Source organism: Saccoglossus kowalevskii, chromosome 2 (genome assembly GCF_978046115.1).
Source record: "Saccoglossus kowalevskii chromosome 2, keSacKowa6.1, whole genome shotgun sequence".
Classification (NCBI taxonomy): Eukaryota; Metazoa; Hemichordata; class Enteropneusta; family Harrimaniidae; genus Saccoglossus; species Saccoglossus kowalevskii.
Genome location: NC_140642.1, coordinates 38,389,150 through 38,407,995, shown reverse-complemented (window position 1 = coordinate 38,407,995; position 18,846 = coordinate 38,389,150). Strand labels below are relative to the sequence as shown.

The window sequence follows — 18,846 nt, the reverse complement described above, 5'->3', positions numbered from 1 at the left end:
CCATCGATAATTGCCTACTGGGTGCAGGAGTTAGGTGTATGTAAATATCTTGCACCCGCTGTAATGTTCAATAAGAGGTAGGTTTTTAATATAGGTGTACCAATAATGAGTGCAATCATGAATGCAACAACCACCTTGTTACCAGTGACCAGAGAATGTTACAGCAAGTCTGAAAAGTAATGGGGCAGTCAATTTGAAAACTCCCTAGAGAATTGGCTAACTGCTTGGGTTTTGACTGAACTGTTGGCATTCGTACATCGCTGGCGTCATCTAGTGGCCACACCCACTCTTGGTGAATCTATATTACAGTAGGGACGGTCGTCAGGGCCTTACTGTTGGATGGCCATTTTAGTTTTAAATATACCAGAGAAATGTTCTGTTTTTTGTGTAATTAGGCACCCCTTTGCAAAGGATTCACTACGCTAAAACGACGAATGCGGTCAAATTTTATTAGCGGAATCCTTTGGCAGTGAAAGTTTATTTTTTTCCTGATTTGTAGGAAATTGAAAAAAAACTTTTCCCAACCTGTCTCTTTATTTAGTTTCAAGCCATGTTTTTCAAGATGGCAACCCCCACAGTAAGTATTGCATTTATTATATATTATCACTTGAACGCAAGCTACGTGCAATTATGACAGATCCACCATTTAATATTTGATATGAATAGGGTTCGCAAAAGTGACTCAATGTCAAGGAGAGGTTAAAGGTTATATGTCAGCAGTGGAGTTCCGTACAGATGATTGTGATTGGTCAAGTTTTCAATCGCCATTTGAAATTTATATACATTTATAAACATTTATAAATTTCAGCCGACCTTTGAACTTGACAAATCCCAATGTCTCAGAGGATGCATACCACATGCATAAAACCAATCAATGATTGAAGAAATCCCGCAAAGACTTATGGGTAATGGGCGTCGACAATGACCTTATAACGATTGAAACCGTTTTCATAGTAGATTAGAATGAAGTGCAAGGGTCTTTCAGGGTAAATGTTTTATAAATTTCCATAGAAAAAACAAAAACATTCATATCTTCATGAAGTTTACTTTTTTGACATCAAACAAAGAAAATTACATTTAACTAGTTATTTTTGTTATTCTTCAAAATACAATAATATAATAGCACGAGTTACACTCCCCCTATCTGTGCATGAGTCAATGAAAACACCCTTTGTCGTCTGCTACGTATTCTGTATGCACCCGGATATCCCACCAACAAATTGTGAAACAACGCGAAACAGAAATGGATCTTATAATTTTTACACTCCTTACCCGTTCACTAACACTCCGTGTACAATACATCGTCCGTATCTCGTTGTTTTCGCATAGTTCTCGTCCAGATGCAGTGGGTTGGTATCGCCCGACAGATCAGCAAACGCCTGAACGTCGGCTGCCGAAAAGGCTTTGGAAACCGATGCTGTGTCGCCAATTTTAAACCAAAACCGATTCGAATGAGTCTGTTTAGTACACAAAGCTCTTACAATAAATTTGGCTGGTGTAAAATTCATAACTGAGGGCAAAATGAACTGTTCGTCATAGAAAGGTAGATTAGAACTAATACAAACACCATTTGACCTTGTGGATCAGGAGACAGACGACTGACATGGAGTACGTTCTTCCGGGTTGGTTGTTTGTTTGTTCGATGGGCGATTTATTCCAACGATACTGGTGCGTCACTTTAAAGGGGTACTCTCCAGTTAAGGTAGAGGTGCAGGTTCGTGGGCGCTTGGGAGTGAATTTTTTGTTTGTTTTGCTTTTTATTATCCAAACAGTCTTGGCTATAGACTGTTAAAATTTTGTAGAATTGTGAATAGTAGAACATACTCAAAAAACGATTTTAAAATACAGATGACGGGTGCAAACATTCTCTCTGTTGAATGCTTAGCAAGATTTATCAAGGCTGTACGTAAATAATAAAAAAGGAACATGGTGAAAAAAAGAAATGACGGGATCAATTTTAAAATTCATACAATAAGCTTTCCGAAAATATAGTTTTGTTGAAAGCGAGGTCATCTTGGTTTCCTAATTAACTAATTAAAATACCTGTCAGGTAAACTGCATCTCTACCTTAAGTCTAATCTCACAACAAATTTACTTTCTGGGTTAAAATTACAAAGGATAACAAAAGATAGATTAACTTTGTAAATAACATAAACAATAGTGTCCTATGATTCTTTGGTGAAATCCCTGGGATTGAAAGGTTCCCCTTTAAGTGAAGTAAAATCCGGGGTAAGGGATTTATATAAAGATGGGTAATACACGTTACAATATATAAACATAATGGGAGTATACAAACATATATAAACATGGGTAATACACGTTACAATATATAAACATGGGTAATACACGTTACCATATATAAACACGGGTAATACACGTTACAATATATAAACATGGGTAATACACGTTACCATATATAAACATGCGTAATACACGTTACCATATATAAACATGGGTAATACACGTTACAATATATAAACATGGGTAATACACGTTACCATATATAAACATGCGTAATACACGTTACCATATATAAACATGGGTAATACACGTTACAATATATAAACATGGGTAATACACGTTACCATACATAAACATGGGTAATACACGTTGAAATATATAAACATGGGTAATACACGTTGCCATATATAAACAAGGGTAATACACGTTACAATATATAAACATGGGTAATACACGTTACTATATATAAACATGCGTAATACACGTTACCATATATAAACAGGGGTAATACACGTTACAATATATAAACATGGGTAATACACGTTACCATATATAAACATGCGTAATACACGTTACCATATATAAACATGGGTAATACACGTTACCATATATAAACATGGGTAATACACGTTACCATATATAAACATGGGTAATACACGTTACAATATATAAACATGGGTAATACACGTTACCATATATAAACATGGGTAATACACGTTACAATATATAAACATGGGTAATACACGTTACCATATATAAACAGGGGTAATACACGTTACCATATATAAACATGGGTAATACACGTTACAATATATAAACATGGGTAATACACGTTACAATATATAAACATGGGTAATACACGTTACCATATATAAACATGGGTAATACACGTTACCATATATAAACATGGGTAATACACGTTACCATATATAAACATGGGTAATACACGTTACAATATATAAACATGGGTAATACATGTTACCATATATAAACAGGGGTAATACACGTTACCATATATAAACAGGGGTAATACACGTTACAATATATAAACATGGGTAATACACGTTACCAAATATAAACATGGGTAATACACGTTACCATATATAAACATGGGTAATACACGTTACAATATATAAACATGGGTAATACACGTTACCATATATAAACATGGGTAATACACGTTACCATATATAAACGTGGGTAATACACGTTACAATATATAAACGTGGGTAATACACATTACCATATATAAACATGGGTAATACATGTTACAATATATAAACATGGGTAATACACGTTACCATATATAAACATGGGTGATACACGTTACCATATATAAACATGGGTAATACACGTTACCATATATAAACATGGGTAATACACGTTACAATATATAAACATGGGTAATACACGTTACCATATATAAACATGGATAATACACGTTACCATATATAAAAAAATGGGTAATACACGTTACCATATATAAAGATGGGTAATACACGTTACCATATATAAAGATGGGTAATACACGTTACAATATATAAACATGGGTAATACACATTACCATATATAAACAGGGGTAATACACGTTACCATATATAAACATGGGTAATACACGTTACAATATATAAACATGGGTAATACAAGTTACCATATATAAACATGGGCAATACACGTTACCATATATAAACATGGGTAATACACGTTACCATATATAAACATGGGTAATACACGTTACCATATATAATCATGGTAATACACGTTACCATATATAAACATGGGTAATACACGTTACCATATATAAACATGGGTAATACACGTTACCATATATAAACATGGATAATACACGTTACCATATATAAAAAAATGGGTAATACACGTTACCATATATAAAGATGGGTAATACACGTTACCATATATAAAGATGGGTAATACACGTTACAATATATAAACATGGGTAATACACATTACCATATATAAACAGGGGTAATACACGTTACCATATATAAACATGGGTAATACACGTTACAATATATAAACATGGGTAATACAAGTTACCATATATAAACATGGGCAATACACGTTACCATATATAAACATGGGTAATACACGATACCATATATAAACATGGGTAATACACGTTACCATATATAATCATGGTAATACACGTTACCATATATAAACATGGGTAATACATGTTACCATATATAAACATGGGTAATACACGTTACCATATATAAACATGGGTAATACACGTTACCATATATAAACATTGGTAATACACGTTACCATATATAAACATGGGTAATACACGTTGCCATATATAAACATGGGTAATACACGTTACCATATATAAACATGGGTAATACACGTTACCATATATAAACATGGGTAATGCACGTTACCATATATAAACATGGGTAATACACGTTACCATATAACGACATGGGTAATACACGTTACCATATATAAACATGGTAATACACGTTGCTATATATAAGCATGGGTAATACACGTTACAATATGTAAACATGGGTAATACACGTTACCATATATAAACACAATGGGAGTATACAAACATATATAAACATGGGTAATACACGTTACCATATATAAACACAATGGGAGTATACAAACATATATTAACATGGGTAATACACGTTACAATATATAGACACAATGGGAGTATACAAACATATATAAACATGGGTAATACACGTTACCATATATAAACACGGGTAATACACGTTACCATATATAAACACAATGGGAATATGCAAATATATATAAACATAATGGGATTATGCAAACATATATAAACACAATGGGCATATGCGAATATATATAAACATAATGGGAGTATGCTAACATATATAAACACAATGGGAGTATGCAAACATATATAAACATAGTGAGAATATGCGAACATATATAAACACAATTGGAATATGCAAATATATATAAACATAATGGGAATATACAAACATATATAAACACAATTGAAATATGCAAACATAACACATCAATTAGTAATCACACACGCACTATCATATCATATTGACCATTTTTATGCAGAGTATTTTATTTTCCTAATATCCAAGTACAATCCCATTGTCATACCAAACTCAGTCTCCCAACTAAACAAGCGCCATCAACTCAAAGTTAAGGTTTGGGTTTATAACGAATTATCTTAGGTTAACAATATTTTAACATAATACTCAATCATAAAATACCTAAATTCCATTTTTACTACTCCTACCATTATATTAGGTTCATATCTTTTAAATAATACCAGTTCTCCAAATAATGTAAGAAAATGCCATTCGCGTCTCAATCAACCGTTATATGCAATACATGGTTCAATGCTTTTTAAATATAAAAATAGCTTTCGCTTAAAAAATATATGATTTATATATTATATATGCAAATGTAATTGGTCCCATTTATTAAGATACAAGTGCAATAATAATGGCCACAGATCGTTGGAAGTACAGTGTGGTATATAACGAACTCAGCATTTCGAACTAAATGTCTCTTGGAAATGATGTACAGTTGTCACGCGAGATTCCACGAGAGGATCGTGACAGTGTACGATTAGGTGGCGTGAAACACAATGTATCATAACCAGATGACAATGAGCATTTCAATATATAGACATTGGAATTATTGAGTACATAAATGCGTTCTAAGCACCATTGCTCTGTTAACTGTTAAATTATGAGTAAATGACATAATTAGTAAAATATCTCTGTTGTTTTAGTCTAATTTTCAGCGTACTTGTATATATATATATATATATATATATATTTATATATTGCTACATGTTAAATACACTATTAGATACTTAATCATCGTCTAGTTGATACATGAGTTTCCGTCGCATAGCAACGTTCTATCGCCGGTTCTTAATTACGAACTAATGAAACAGGTATGGGAATATATATTAAGTCGGTGTTTTTTTAGTAATGTGGGATTGTGAAACGCGTGCCAGCAGCGATTGCCGTACTATGTACAGCATAGTTCAGATCTAACATATATTCAACCTGGAATTAGAGCGTCGCGAGAACATTTAGTGTTACCTAACTGAACAGAATGGTAGTAACAATACCAATGAGAATTGATAATGAATATTATAATAAATTAAAATGTTAAATGATTTGTCTATACGACTAACAGCTAAGTATCGAACCGATAATTGGCCAAATGGCATGAAATTAGTATATCATATTGCACAACTTGTATCAATCGATTAATGACAATTATCAGTAACTCTACAGATAATAATAATAAGCGCATTTGAAATAATTCATTCTAATCTGTAACGTTACATCCGGGTAAATATGTAAATGAATTTGACACGTATCAATATCAAAGAAAGCAGAAAATTGGGGAAAAAATGTAAATCGTGAGATTTCTGGTTTTGATAATTAACCATATAATTTGCATACTTTCAATGATTATCGTGTTTCGGCATTCACCGATTGGTGGGCATATACCTGTCCAAAATAATTAAACCGGACGCTAATGTTTGGCTAATTATACTAATGTAGTCTTAAATCATATATCACATTTTAGAATATCATTGCTGTACTGTAGATGGACATTCAACTATTTATCTAGTATATTACCATATCTGTTATCTACTATGAAATAATAAATATGTTATTATAGTAATATATATGGTGTTTGTTAATAGAAGTACATCCTAACAATCTTGCACTAAGATGTATGGCACATCGAACATGGCCAGTATTCGTCCTACCAACTTTGGAACTGTGCTTCTCATCAAGTTTCAATTTAGTACACCTGGAATGATTCAGGACAGGAGTTCTGTACGAATATCAGACTTGAATCCATTAAGGCACATTGTGAGAAAGGTTATTTGCATCTCATTAAAGTTAAGAACAAAGTTGTGGTGTAAGTTGATGGTTCCATCGCACCATTTGGTCTGGGAGCACAATGTGGGGAAATTCGAGTGCATTCAGTGATGATATGGCAAGATTTCGTTCGACGTCGTTGAGATAAAGTCTAACACTTGGGCAGTCACCGAGATTGATTGCTAATAATTCGTGACAATCGATTTCAACACGTAACATATTGTGGCAGCCAAACAAATTTATGTATCGCATTAACGTAGCTGCCATAGGAATGCGTATCTTCGTTAAAGTCGAACATCTCTCTAAATTGAGGTGTGTTATGTTGGGGCAGCCATTCAACGCCATCTCTAGCACGTAATCGCCAATTTGGCAGCGGTACAGGACGACCACACCGGCTGAGGGCGTGCTAAGAATGAGAGTCCTAACAACGCAGTCGAAGAAACGAAGAAAACCCACGTGGTGGATTGCTTGGATAATACATGTCTCAAGGCACACTTGGTTGTCACTACACACGTTCAGTTCAACTTTATCCAATGATTCGCATTGTATTATCAAATTCCTGAGATTAGGGACACCAACTAATGAAATCTTCTTTAATTTCTCAGCCATAATGAGAACATCGTTTAAAGTTTGGATTTCGCATTCGTCTTGAGTCGTCATAGCTCGCAGACCCCGGCATCGCACTCGCAGAGTTTTACTGGAGTAATCTTCTAGCAAGCACATTGTCTGGAGCCCGGAACAGAATGATTCATCCAACGACATATCATCGACTCCAACATCACCAATACGAAGAGTGCATAGCGTCGGACACTCTGACAAACTGTGGACCAGACTTCGTGAATCTAAAAGGGGGCAGTTGAAAATCTCCATATTTTTCAACTTATTGCTTTTGATGTGTACTGTACGAAGAATGCCGCTTCCGTCAATATACACGTCACGTAGTTTCTTAGATTCTATTTCTAGGTGTTCCATGGATTCTAGCCCCTCGTCTATCTTCAGAGAGCGCAAGTTTGGAGCATGGATACTGACAAACAAAGCCGACCATAGGTGTAGCAAATAAACTTTCTGAAGGGATTCAGATCTTAGTCGAATACCGTACAAGCCCTGAATGAAAAATAAAATAAAAATCGTATAAAACTATTAGTCAGAGGTTCCAATTTCCCCATCGTATAATCGGTGGAGATATCCAAATACGTGTGCATAGAATGAATATTCATAACACCGAATGACAATTTGTGTGGAGTTAGTGAACTGCATTTCCATATGCAAAATGAGAACCACGTGCTGTTATTTAACAAACTAGAAAACACAAACGATATTGCATTCAACGATGCCAACATCTAGGAACTACAATGGAGTCAAAGCATATATACAACGCAGATTTTGATACGTCAAAAAAAGATGCCTATAAACAAGCTGTTTTCTAATTGGTCTGATTGTTAGGTGATATGGGTGAGTAGACAATTCGGTACAGTCACGTAAGAAGCTTTACATTGACTCGGGAACGACGTATCGCAGCGACAACCTGGGCAATGTTTCACTCGCATAAAATGATATAACAAATATCAAAATTAGTAAAAAAAATCTTACCGGGATTTACATATAGGTAATTGTGCCTGTTAAATTTGGCTTAAAATAGACCAAAGTTCACAGTTCACACAGTCATGTTAACGGAATTCAATATTATATAAATCTCGGAAGTTTCGGAAGCTGGCGCGTTTAACGTTGAATGCACCGATTTAATAAGGAAATGTACACACGTAATTTGGGTGAGTTCAGTAATATTCGATTGTTCATTATTTATATGTTTACCAAAGACCTGTCCATAGTGACGATGTTTACGAAGCGAATCGAAATAATAAATATTGCACACAGACACGTGAAATCGATGCATTGCAAGGGAACAAACGGTATACTATTTCGTAAGCACAGTTGTCCTAATTTAGTACATGAGTCACACCGGAAATACGATGTCATTCTAAAATATATGAAATGTGTTAGATATTTAATTCATCAGGTGTGACAATTTTCTCCGTCATAGAGAAAGGTTGGCTCTGATTAATATTTACCCAACATAGTGTTTTACATGTTTATCTGTTTAGTATTTGGCATATTTCAATACATTTCAATACTAATTTTATGTTAAATAATCGGAAAATTACATTATTAGTAACGTCGTTTCTCAACGCAGTATAACATTTACAGTCTCCATGGTTACCATATGGGAACGATTTTGAAAGCGATTCCTTTCCCTTCCAGCTTGTATACGGCTGGTAATATAAGACTACGATGAATAATTTCTATTCAAGATTGTTAGCGTGAAAAAATATTTCCATGAAAATATATAATTGATTGGTCGGTTAGTAGAATAGTTTAATTTACCCCGACACATCATATAACAGTCTCACGCCATTGCACGAAAGCATAACAAAACAAACATTTTTAATTTGTTACCGGTTTTCCCTTTTTTGCTACATTATAAATGTATTAACCTCAATGTCCTTCAGCCATATTGACGGATTATCATGAAATCTGCCACGTCAGTTGAGAGCCAGCTGTTAGCTGGATATCGGTGCACATAACTCCCTGAACATCTCTACTGTTGTTAAAATAATACGTCAATGACGTCAATACACCATGACGTCAGTATACAAGCGATCATAATCAGTACATGGGTCACGTGGTCTGCAGATGAACAACAGGTTGTTGTCTAGTCGGATAATCTCTAAATTGAAAATGGTTTCCATTTATACTGCTTATACGTACATTGTTAATTAAGGATAGATTTTGTGAAGCTAAACTGGTCACCATTTAATGCATTTCTCAAAATGTTTACAGACGTAATGAAAACTTTGTATTGTCAACATATCAGACCACTAGTTGGGGTATACTATTAGTAACATTTTCTACCAGGTCACGTGTAAGTAGGATAGCACACATCTATACGTACTTACCTCGCAATTGCTGACTGATAATTTCCGTAACCTTGGCAGCGAGTTGACTATGCTCCACAACGTTTCCAGCTCAATTGGGACGAAGTGAAAAGATATAACAGTGATGAAATTATCTTTATCACAATCCGCTAAAGATCTCGCTAAGGCCCCGCCTTCTAGCATCGCCCTATCGCTGCGATAATCCCTGAGTGGTAGACCGGTGTTCAGTTTGAGCTTCACCTCTGTAGTCGGGTCGAGTCGGTTGAGAAATGTTTCTACTCCTTGGCTGGTGAGTCCCCAGCAACCGTGTAAAGTAATACGGCGCACATCACGAAAATATGCAAGTATTAGAAGGAGATCTGAGTCCTGCAGCTCAAATCCACCATTTATGTAAATGACCTTAAGACGTTTCAGTGGTGCCAGGCATTCAATCACGGATTTATTCCATAAAATCGGCAAACGAATAACTTTGAGATTGGACAAATTAGAAATAGCATGGAGCGACGACTCATAAACCCGCGACCCATTTGACCATACCAGATGCTCAATATGGTGTCCGTATACGTTAAATATGTGGTTTATAAGCCGGTATTGGAGCGAGCTGTAGTTGGTATGAATGATATTGAGGTGCCGCCACAGTTCAGACGATTTATACAGCACCAATCGCCATTTTCTACACACTAGTGCCAATCGCGGTAACTTATCGTCCACAGGGTGAAAATAGGAGAATATTGCAGCCCATAGCTCACAGGGAAGCCGTTCAACTGCCGATGGTATTTCATCATCATAGACAGTGTATGTATAGTTGGAGTCCAGCAGCATAGCTTATATGACGACGTGGCGCTTGCATCGCCCAGTCCGTCGTTCGTTTCAATTCAAAATATTCGGTCATAAGATCGTTTTCACCAACATTCGATTGATATCACCAGTCTTGTTTTCACCTTCACTATAATTTCACAAAACCCCTGTGTAAACATATGCTGTCCATCCACGCTGATGTCATATGAGTAAAATTAATACAATGGAATTCAATATGAATGAAATGTGGTGCATTGTGGGTGATAGTGATCCCCTCGTTTACAACGTTTTCATTGGCGTAGCGGTTATGTCGTAATTAAAAGTATATCGTAGTTAAATATAGACATGACTCGTGCTGGTTGTTCTACTGTGTGACAAAAACGGAACCATCTAATATTACCCATAACTATAGTTCGATTCAAATAAATGCCACGTTGTGATTAGGTCAAAATCGAGAACTCCGTGTATCCGTAAAACGGAACCAGTCGGTAATATTTCACGAATCTGTCAATACGGCATGTGGTGTATTACCAAGGCAACGAACGGTTTGTGGGCGGACAATGCAGTAAACAGCCTATTTACCAATGACGTACTACATACGCATTTTGACACGTTTTTAGCCACCTACTATGATTTTGTTTTTTACCAATGTAAGGCATATGGTCTGCTGTATATATCAATATTAGAAAATATGTTTTGATATCACCGATAAATAATATGTTGTTGTAAGTGTTTTCCATTTATTTGAATATTAAAGACGCAGTTTTGCAAGTCAGCAACATTTTGCTCACCAAAGATAAACAATCACTGTCGTAAACAGTGAACATTTTTTGAAATACATTGAAATCATGGGGCGCCTATTTTCACATACACATGTGTCCAGAACGATTTTGTTTTCACTTTATTTTTTAGGCTTTCAAGGCCTGTCAGAATTGAAAGTCTATTGTTATGCTTTGTTTCTTCTTATTATTATATTCCGTATTTTTTTCAAACGACTTTTTACAATTATGACAATTGTGGTGTACAATCTACTTCCACTCTACAAAGTGATTGAAATGTTTGATTATTCGCGTGTCGGCCGCCATCTTGGATTTTGTAAAACCCGGAAGTGCTGAATTGCACCATTTTGGGGGTTCAGAACGTATAAGGCATTTGTGAAGTAATAGTTATAAAACGAACTTTTGTGGCCATGTGACCTTGGCCGTCATTTTTAATTTTCAAGAAATAACATTCAAGCTTTAAGTAGCTCATACGCTCTGGTACATTTGACGTGGTATTTGGTACACAGCGTCTTTAGAAGAATCTATTTAAAGTGAAATTTTCAGATGTGTTATTATTCTCGCGGTTTGGCGACCATCTTGGATTTTGTAAATCAACAAAAATATATTTTACCCTGTTAAATTCATGTTCCCACGTCACGTGACGTGGTTTTGCTGCCGTTGAAATTGCCTTCTGTCGATTTGAATGTCATTTTATGTCGATGTCATTTACATGATTGTTATTGAAGAAAACATTCAAAACATTCATTCTCAAAAAGAATATTCCTGAATGTTTTATTACGTTGTTTTCATAGTGTGCAATGCCAAAATGCATCATGGGAAGGGATAGTAAGTACTGTACACTGAATGAGAAATACGTATTACATTAAGATAGTATGGGGTGTGATCACTGATATAAATACCTGCATCCATTGCTTTCCTATTATTTTCATATTAATTGCTGGTATTACATTATTTAATCATTATTTTGGCTTTATTATCTGCTTACTAATGTTATTATCATTTCATCATTATACACCATTTGCTCATTATTTGGTTCATTATTGTCACATTATTTGAATATTTAGTCATTATTGTCACACTATTTCACAGACATTATGATCATTATTTCAACATTTTGTTTCGTTACTATTGTCATATTATTATTGTCACCACGGTAATTTGACATTATAGCAGCATGTCTGCAGACACATCTTTGTTTTGGAGGTAGTTTGGTACCGTAAGTCGACTGGCAACATGTAAGTTATGAACGCGTCTGAGCAGAGTTCGAGTTAACGCCGTTATGTGACGGTCAGGATTTCTACTTCGGGTCAATTCCGCAAGGGGAGGGGGTCCCACGTCTGTGAGCTATATTCGGTGGAAACAAAAAACAAAACAAATGTTGAGTTATGAGTTGAATCAAGAACGTTTTTAAAGCCATATGCTAACTCCTATCTCGAACAATATACAGAGAATTTGAGACAAAATGATATTGAATTTAAACTGACTGATAGATATTACTTAATTGGATATAAGTTTACCGACACTGTCAAGGACACTAAATATATACCTTGTGATCTCCGATGTCATACAGACAAATAAAACTAGTACTTTTGGCGTATTGAAGGTGTCATTATCAGGATTAAACATAATACTACTTTCTAGGTGCTATTAAAGATTCAAACACACATAAGACGAGACTTAAGGTTTAGTTGCAGATATATCAGTATTCAGGCTCTTTTGGCAAGTTCGATCTTAGATCCTTCGACTTACGTAGAGCTGATATATTACTTTCTTCGATTTTCCAAGGTGATCTATGATAACAATGTAGTATATGCAAACAAATGAGAAAGCAAGTTAAATACCCAATTCTGAATACAAATATATTAACTAATCTTCAAGTTTCAATACAGGATAAGTATGAAATATTATTTTTATTATGTCAACAGACAATATTGCTACATTAAAATAGTAACTGTCCTGTTTAATATAAGGTGAAATTCAGCCTTCAATGTCCGTAATATACACCCAGATGTCAAGACGTCTTTCAATATAAGAGTTTGGGATATTCTCATGCTCCGACCAAGACCAATCTAAATACAGAATGCATTATTATATTATACTATTTTTATTTTTTTTAAAATTAAAACCATACATAGGAGAAATACATATTTAACAAAGGAATTTTAAAAGAGTTAATCGACAGAAATACAACAATCCCAGGTGGCAACTCAGAAAATGTGCAGCAGAATGTTTGCTCTAGCATATACAGATTTCATATGACATCTAATATTGCAATTATAATAACCAGCTGAGTAATCACTACTTCTAAATATGTTTATTGACAAATTGAACTTTAACCCCGTCTAAATATACATGCGAAACACGGCTAATATTACACCGGTGATGATAAATACTCCCGATTCCGACATCGTTGAGGGCGCCTAAAGTCAGCATAAAAAGTAAAAGATAGGGCGACAAAATACCACCCTGTCCTTCGGTTAGTTACAGTACAATCGCAAAAAAGTCAATTGGGCAGTTCAGTTTTCAGCAATATCATAATCGAAAATTTACGTATTTGAAAATGCTGCGACAATATAATCTGCTTCGGTTTTCTTTGTGCTGATATGTACATAGTCAGCTGGCTTAAAGTGGTAATACTGTGGTCCAACATGAAAAAAACACTGTGAGGCGATAGCATATAGTAAATATTGGCAAATTAGTTTGCATTTACATTATTACCACTTGCACGTCAACTGACGGTGGATATATTACATGATAAATTTACACAAGTTGTCTTGTGCAAATAGTTCTTGGCACGTAGTCAACGGTATGCTCTAATGAGGGGGTAAGGAATACCGTCAAAACACATCACACTAAATGAATGTAAATTCATGGGAGAGAAATTTCTACTGAAAATTGGAGAATTAATAAATTATATTATAATTACTTGAAAGTTCGTAACAACATTATGAGTCAAGTCAATAACGTTACATGGCTCAGGTAACTTATGCACAAATAAATACATTATTGTTCGTTTTTCTTCACAGACCTTAAGAATGGAATTTTGTGAAGAGAGGAAAACACAAATTAGGTTGTTACAAAGTATGCTTTTCTTTTCAATTCATGATAAATAAAATAAACTTCGCATGAGACAGGTAGGTGAACACAATCGTGGTATTTAGCACACACATGAACAAAAGAACAAAATGAAACTCTTCTTCCATATATGTATCTTTCAGTGCGCTGCAGTATTATCATGTACAGGTGTAATTATTATATTATGCTTCCCACGTCTATGTAAAATAAATGTTATATAATGCAATTCTAAATAATCTAAATAATCTTCTGATTTTATAATAGATCTTTAAAAAATACAATAGGTTCGGAGCTTCGTGAAGATTGTTATAGTCTCAGGCTAATACCTATGTTAGTGCTATTTTAATACCTGTTTATGTATGCTAATACCATTTCATGTATGTAAATACCATTTCATGTATGTTAATACAATTTCATGTATGTTAATATCACTTTATGAATGGAATGCTAATACCATTTGAAGTATGTTAAGACCATTACATGTATGCTAATACCATTTTATGCATGTTTATACCAGTTTATGTATGTAAATACCATTTTATGTATGTTAATACCATTTCATGTATGTTAATTAATACCTTTTCATGTATGCTAATACCATTTTATGTATGCTAATACCATTTTATGTATGGTAACACCATTTTATGCATTTTAATACCAGTTTATGTATGCTAATACCATTTCATGTATGTTAATACCATTTTATGTACGTTAATACTATTTCATGTATGTTAATACCAGTTTATGTACGTTAATACCAGTTTATGTATGCTAATACCATTTCATGTATGCTAACACCATTTCATGTATGCTATACCATTTTATGTATGTTAATACCATTTCATGTATGTTAATACCATTTCATGTATGCTAATACCATTTTAAGTATGTTAATATCAGTTTATGTATGCTAATACCATTTCCTATATGTTAATACCATTTCATGTATGCTAATACCATTTCATGTATGCTAATACCATTTCATGTATGCTATACCATTTTATGTATGCTAATACCATTTTAAGTATGTTAATATCAGTTTATGTATGCTAATACCATTTTATGTATGCTAATACCATTTTATGTATGTTAATACCATTTCATGTATGCTAATACCATTTTATGTATGCTAATACCATTTCATGTATGTTAATACTATTTCATGTGTGCTAATACTATTTCATGTATTTTAATACCAGTTTATGTATGCTAATACCATTTTATGTATGTTAATACCATTTTAAGTACGTTAATACCATTTCATGTATGCTAATACCATTTTAAATATGCTAATACCATTTTATTTATGTTAATACCATTTCATGTATGCTAATACCATTTTAAGTAAGTTAATACCATTTCATGTATGCTAATACCATTTTAAATATGTTAATACCATTTCATGTATGTTAATACCATTTCATGTATGTTAATATAATTTCATGTATGCTAACACCATTCTATGTATGGTAATACCATTTTAAGTATGCTAATACCATTTTATGTATGTTAATACCATTTTATGTATGCTAATGCAATTTCATGTACGGTAATACAATTTTAAATATGTTAATACCATTCTATGTATGCTAATACCATTTTATGTATGTTAATACCATTTTATGTATGCTAATGCCATTTCATGTACGGTAATACAATTTTAAATATGTTAATACCATTTCATGTATGTTAATACCATTTCATGTATGTTAATATAATTTCATGTATGCTAACACCATTCTATGTATGGTAATACCATTTTAAGTATGCTAATACCATTTCATGTATGTTAATACTATTTTATGTATGCTAATACCATTTTATGTATGGTAATACCATTTCAAATATGTTAATACCATTCAATGTATGCTAATACCATTATATGTATGCTAATACCATTTTAAATATGTTAATACCATTTTATGTATGCTAATACCATTTTATGTATGGTAACACCATTTTATGCATTTTAATACCAGTTTATGTATGCTAATACCATTTCATGTATGTTAATACCATTTTATGTACGTTAATACTATTTCATGTATGTTAATACCAGTTTATGTACGTTAATACCAGTTTATGTATGCTAATACCATTTCATGTATGCTAACACCATTTCATGTATGCTATACCATTTTATGTATGTTAATACCATTTCATGTATGTTAATACCATTTCATGTATGCTAATACCATTTTAAGTATGTTAATATCAGTTTATGTATGCTAATACCATTTCCTATATGTTAATACCATTTCATGTATGCTAATACCATTTCATGTATGCTAATACCATTTCATGTATGCTATACCATTTTATGTATGCTAATACCATTTTAAGTATGTTAATATCAGTTTATGTATGCTAATACCATTTTATGTATGCTAATACCATTTTATGTATGTTAATACCATTTCATGTATGCTAATACCATTTTATGTATGTTAATACCATTTTAAGTATGTTAATACCATTTTAAATATGATAATACCATTCTATGTATGCTAATACCATTTTATGTATGTTAATACCATTCTATGTATGCCAATACCATTTTATGTATGGTAATACCATTTTATGTATGTTAATACCATTTCATGTATGGTAATACCATTTTATGTATGGCAATACAATTCCATGTATGTTAATACTATTTCATGTATGCTAATACCATTTTATGTATGTTAATACCAATAATGTATGTTAATACCATTTCATGTATGCTAATACCATTTTATGTATGTTAATAACATTTCATGTATGCTAATACCATTTTATGTATGTTAATACCATTTTGAGTATGTTAGTACCAGTTTATGTATGCTAATACCATTTTATGTATGTTAATACCATTTCATGTATGTTAATACCATTTTATGTATGTTAATACCATTTTAAGTATGTTAATACCAGTTTATGTATGCTAATACCATTTTATGTATGTTAATACCATTTCATGTATGTTAATACCATTTCATGTATGTTAATATAATTTCATGTATGCTAACACCATTCTATGTATGGTAATACCATTTTAAGTATGCTAATACCATTTCATGTATGTTAATACCATTTTATGTATGTTAATACCATTTCATGTATGCTAATACCATTTTATGTATGTTAATACCATTTTACGTATGCTAATACCATTTCATGTATGTTAATACCATTTTATGTATGTTAATACCATTTCATGTATGCTAATACCATTTTATGTATGTTAATACCATTTTAAGTATGTTAATACCATTTTATGTATGCTAATACCATTTCATGTATGTTAATACTATTTCATGTGTGCTAATACTATTTCATGTATTTTAATACCAGTTTATGTATGCTAATACCATTTTATGTATGTTAATACCATTTTAAGTACGTTAATACCATTTCATGTATGCTAATACCATTTTAAATATGCTAATACCATTTTATTTATGTTAATACCATTTCATGTATGCTAATACCATTTTAAGTAAGTTAATACCATTTCATGTATGCTAATACCATTTTAAATATGTTAATACCATTTCATGTATGTTAATACCATTTCATGTATGTTAATATAATTTCATGTATGCTAACACCATTCTATGTATGGTAATACCATTTTAAGTATGCTAATACCATTTTATGTATGTTAATACCATTTTATGTATGCTAATGCAATTTCATGTACGGTAATACAATTTTAAATATGTTAATACCATTCTATGTATGCTAATACCATTTTATGTATGTTAATACCATTTTATGTATGCTAATGCCATTTCATGTACGGTAATACAATTTTAAATATGTTAATACCATTTCATGTATGTTAATACCATTTCATGTATGTTAATATAATTTCATGTATGCTAACACCATTCTATGTATGGTAATACCATTTTAAGTATGCTAATACCATTTCATGTATGTTAATACTATTTTATGTATGCTAATACCATTTTATGTATGGTAATACCATTTCAAATATGTTAATACCATTCAATGTATGCTAATACCATTATATGTATGCTAATACCATTTTAAATATGTTAATACCATTTTATGTATGCTAATACCATTTTATGTATGGTAACACCATTTTATGCATTTTAATACCAGTTTATGTATGCTAATACCATTTCA

General features: G+C 32.7%; 2 protein-coding genes across 3 annotated transcripts in view; both read right to left on the bottom strand.

Moving 5' to 3' along the window:
• Positions 1 to 2,271, bottom strand: part of LOC144359245 (hydroxyacyl-thioester dehydratase type 2, mitochondrial-like) — a 41,866-nt gene extending 39,595 nt beyond the window's left edge. For both annotated transcript variants that reach the window (XM_085495320.1, XM_078012499.2), the window contains exon 1: positions 1,273 to 2,271. In XM_085495320.1, coding sequence (XP_085351446.1) covers positions 1,273 to 1,508 — 236 coding nt within the window. In that variant the 5' untranslated portion in view covers positions 1,509 to 2,271. The remainder of the gene's footprint in view (positions 1 to 1,272) is intronic.
• A 3,022-nt stretch (positions 2,272 to 5,293) lies between these two features.
• On the bottom strand, positions 5,294 to 11,174 carry LOC102808468 (uncharacterized). Its single transcript, XM_006821186.3, has 2 exons — positions 10,073 to 11,174; positions 5,294 to 8,222 (listed from the first exon to the last, which is right to left on the bottom strand). Exons 1-2 carry the CDS (start codon positions 10,871 to 10,873, stop codon positions 7,140 to 7,142), a joined length of 1,884 nt encoding a protein of 627 aa, XP_006821249.2. The 5' UTR covers positions 10,874 to 11,174; the 3' UTR covers positions 5,294 to 7,139.
• Between the last annotated feature and the right edge of the window lie 7,672 nt (positions 11,175 to 18,846).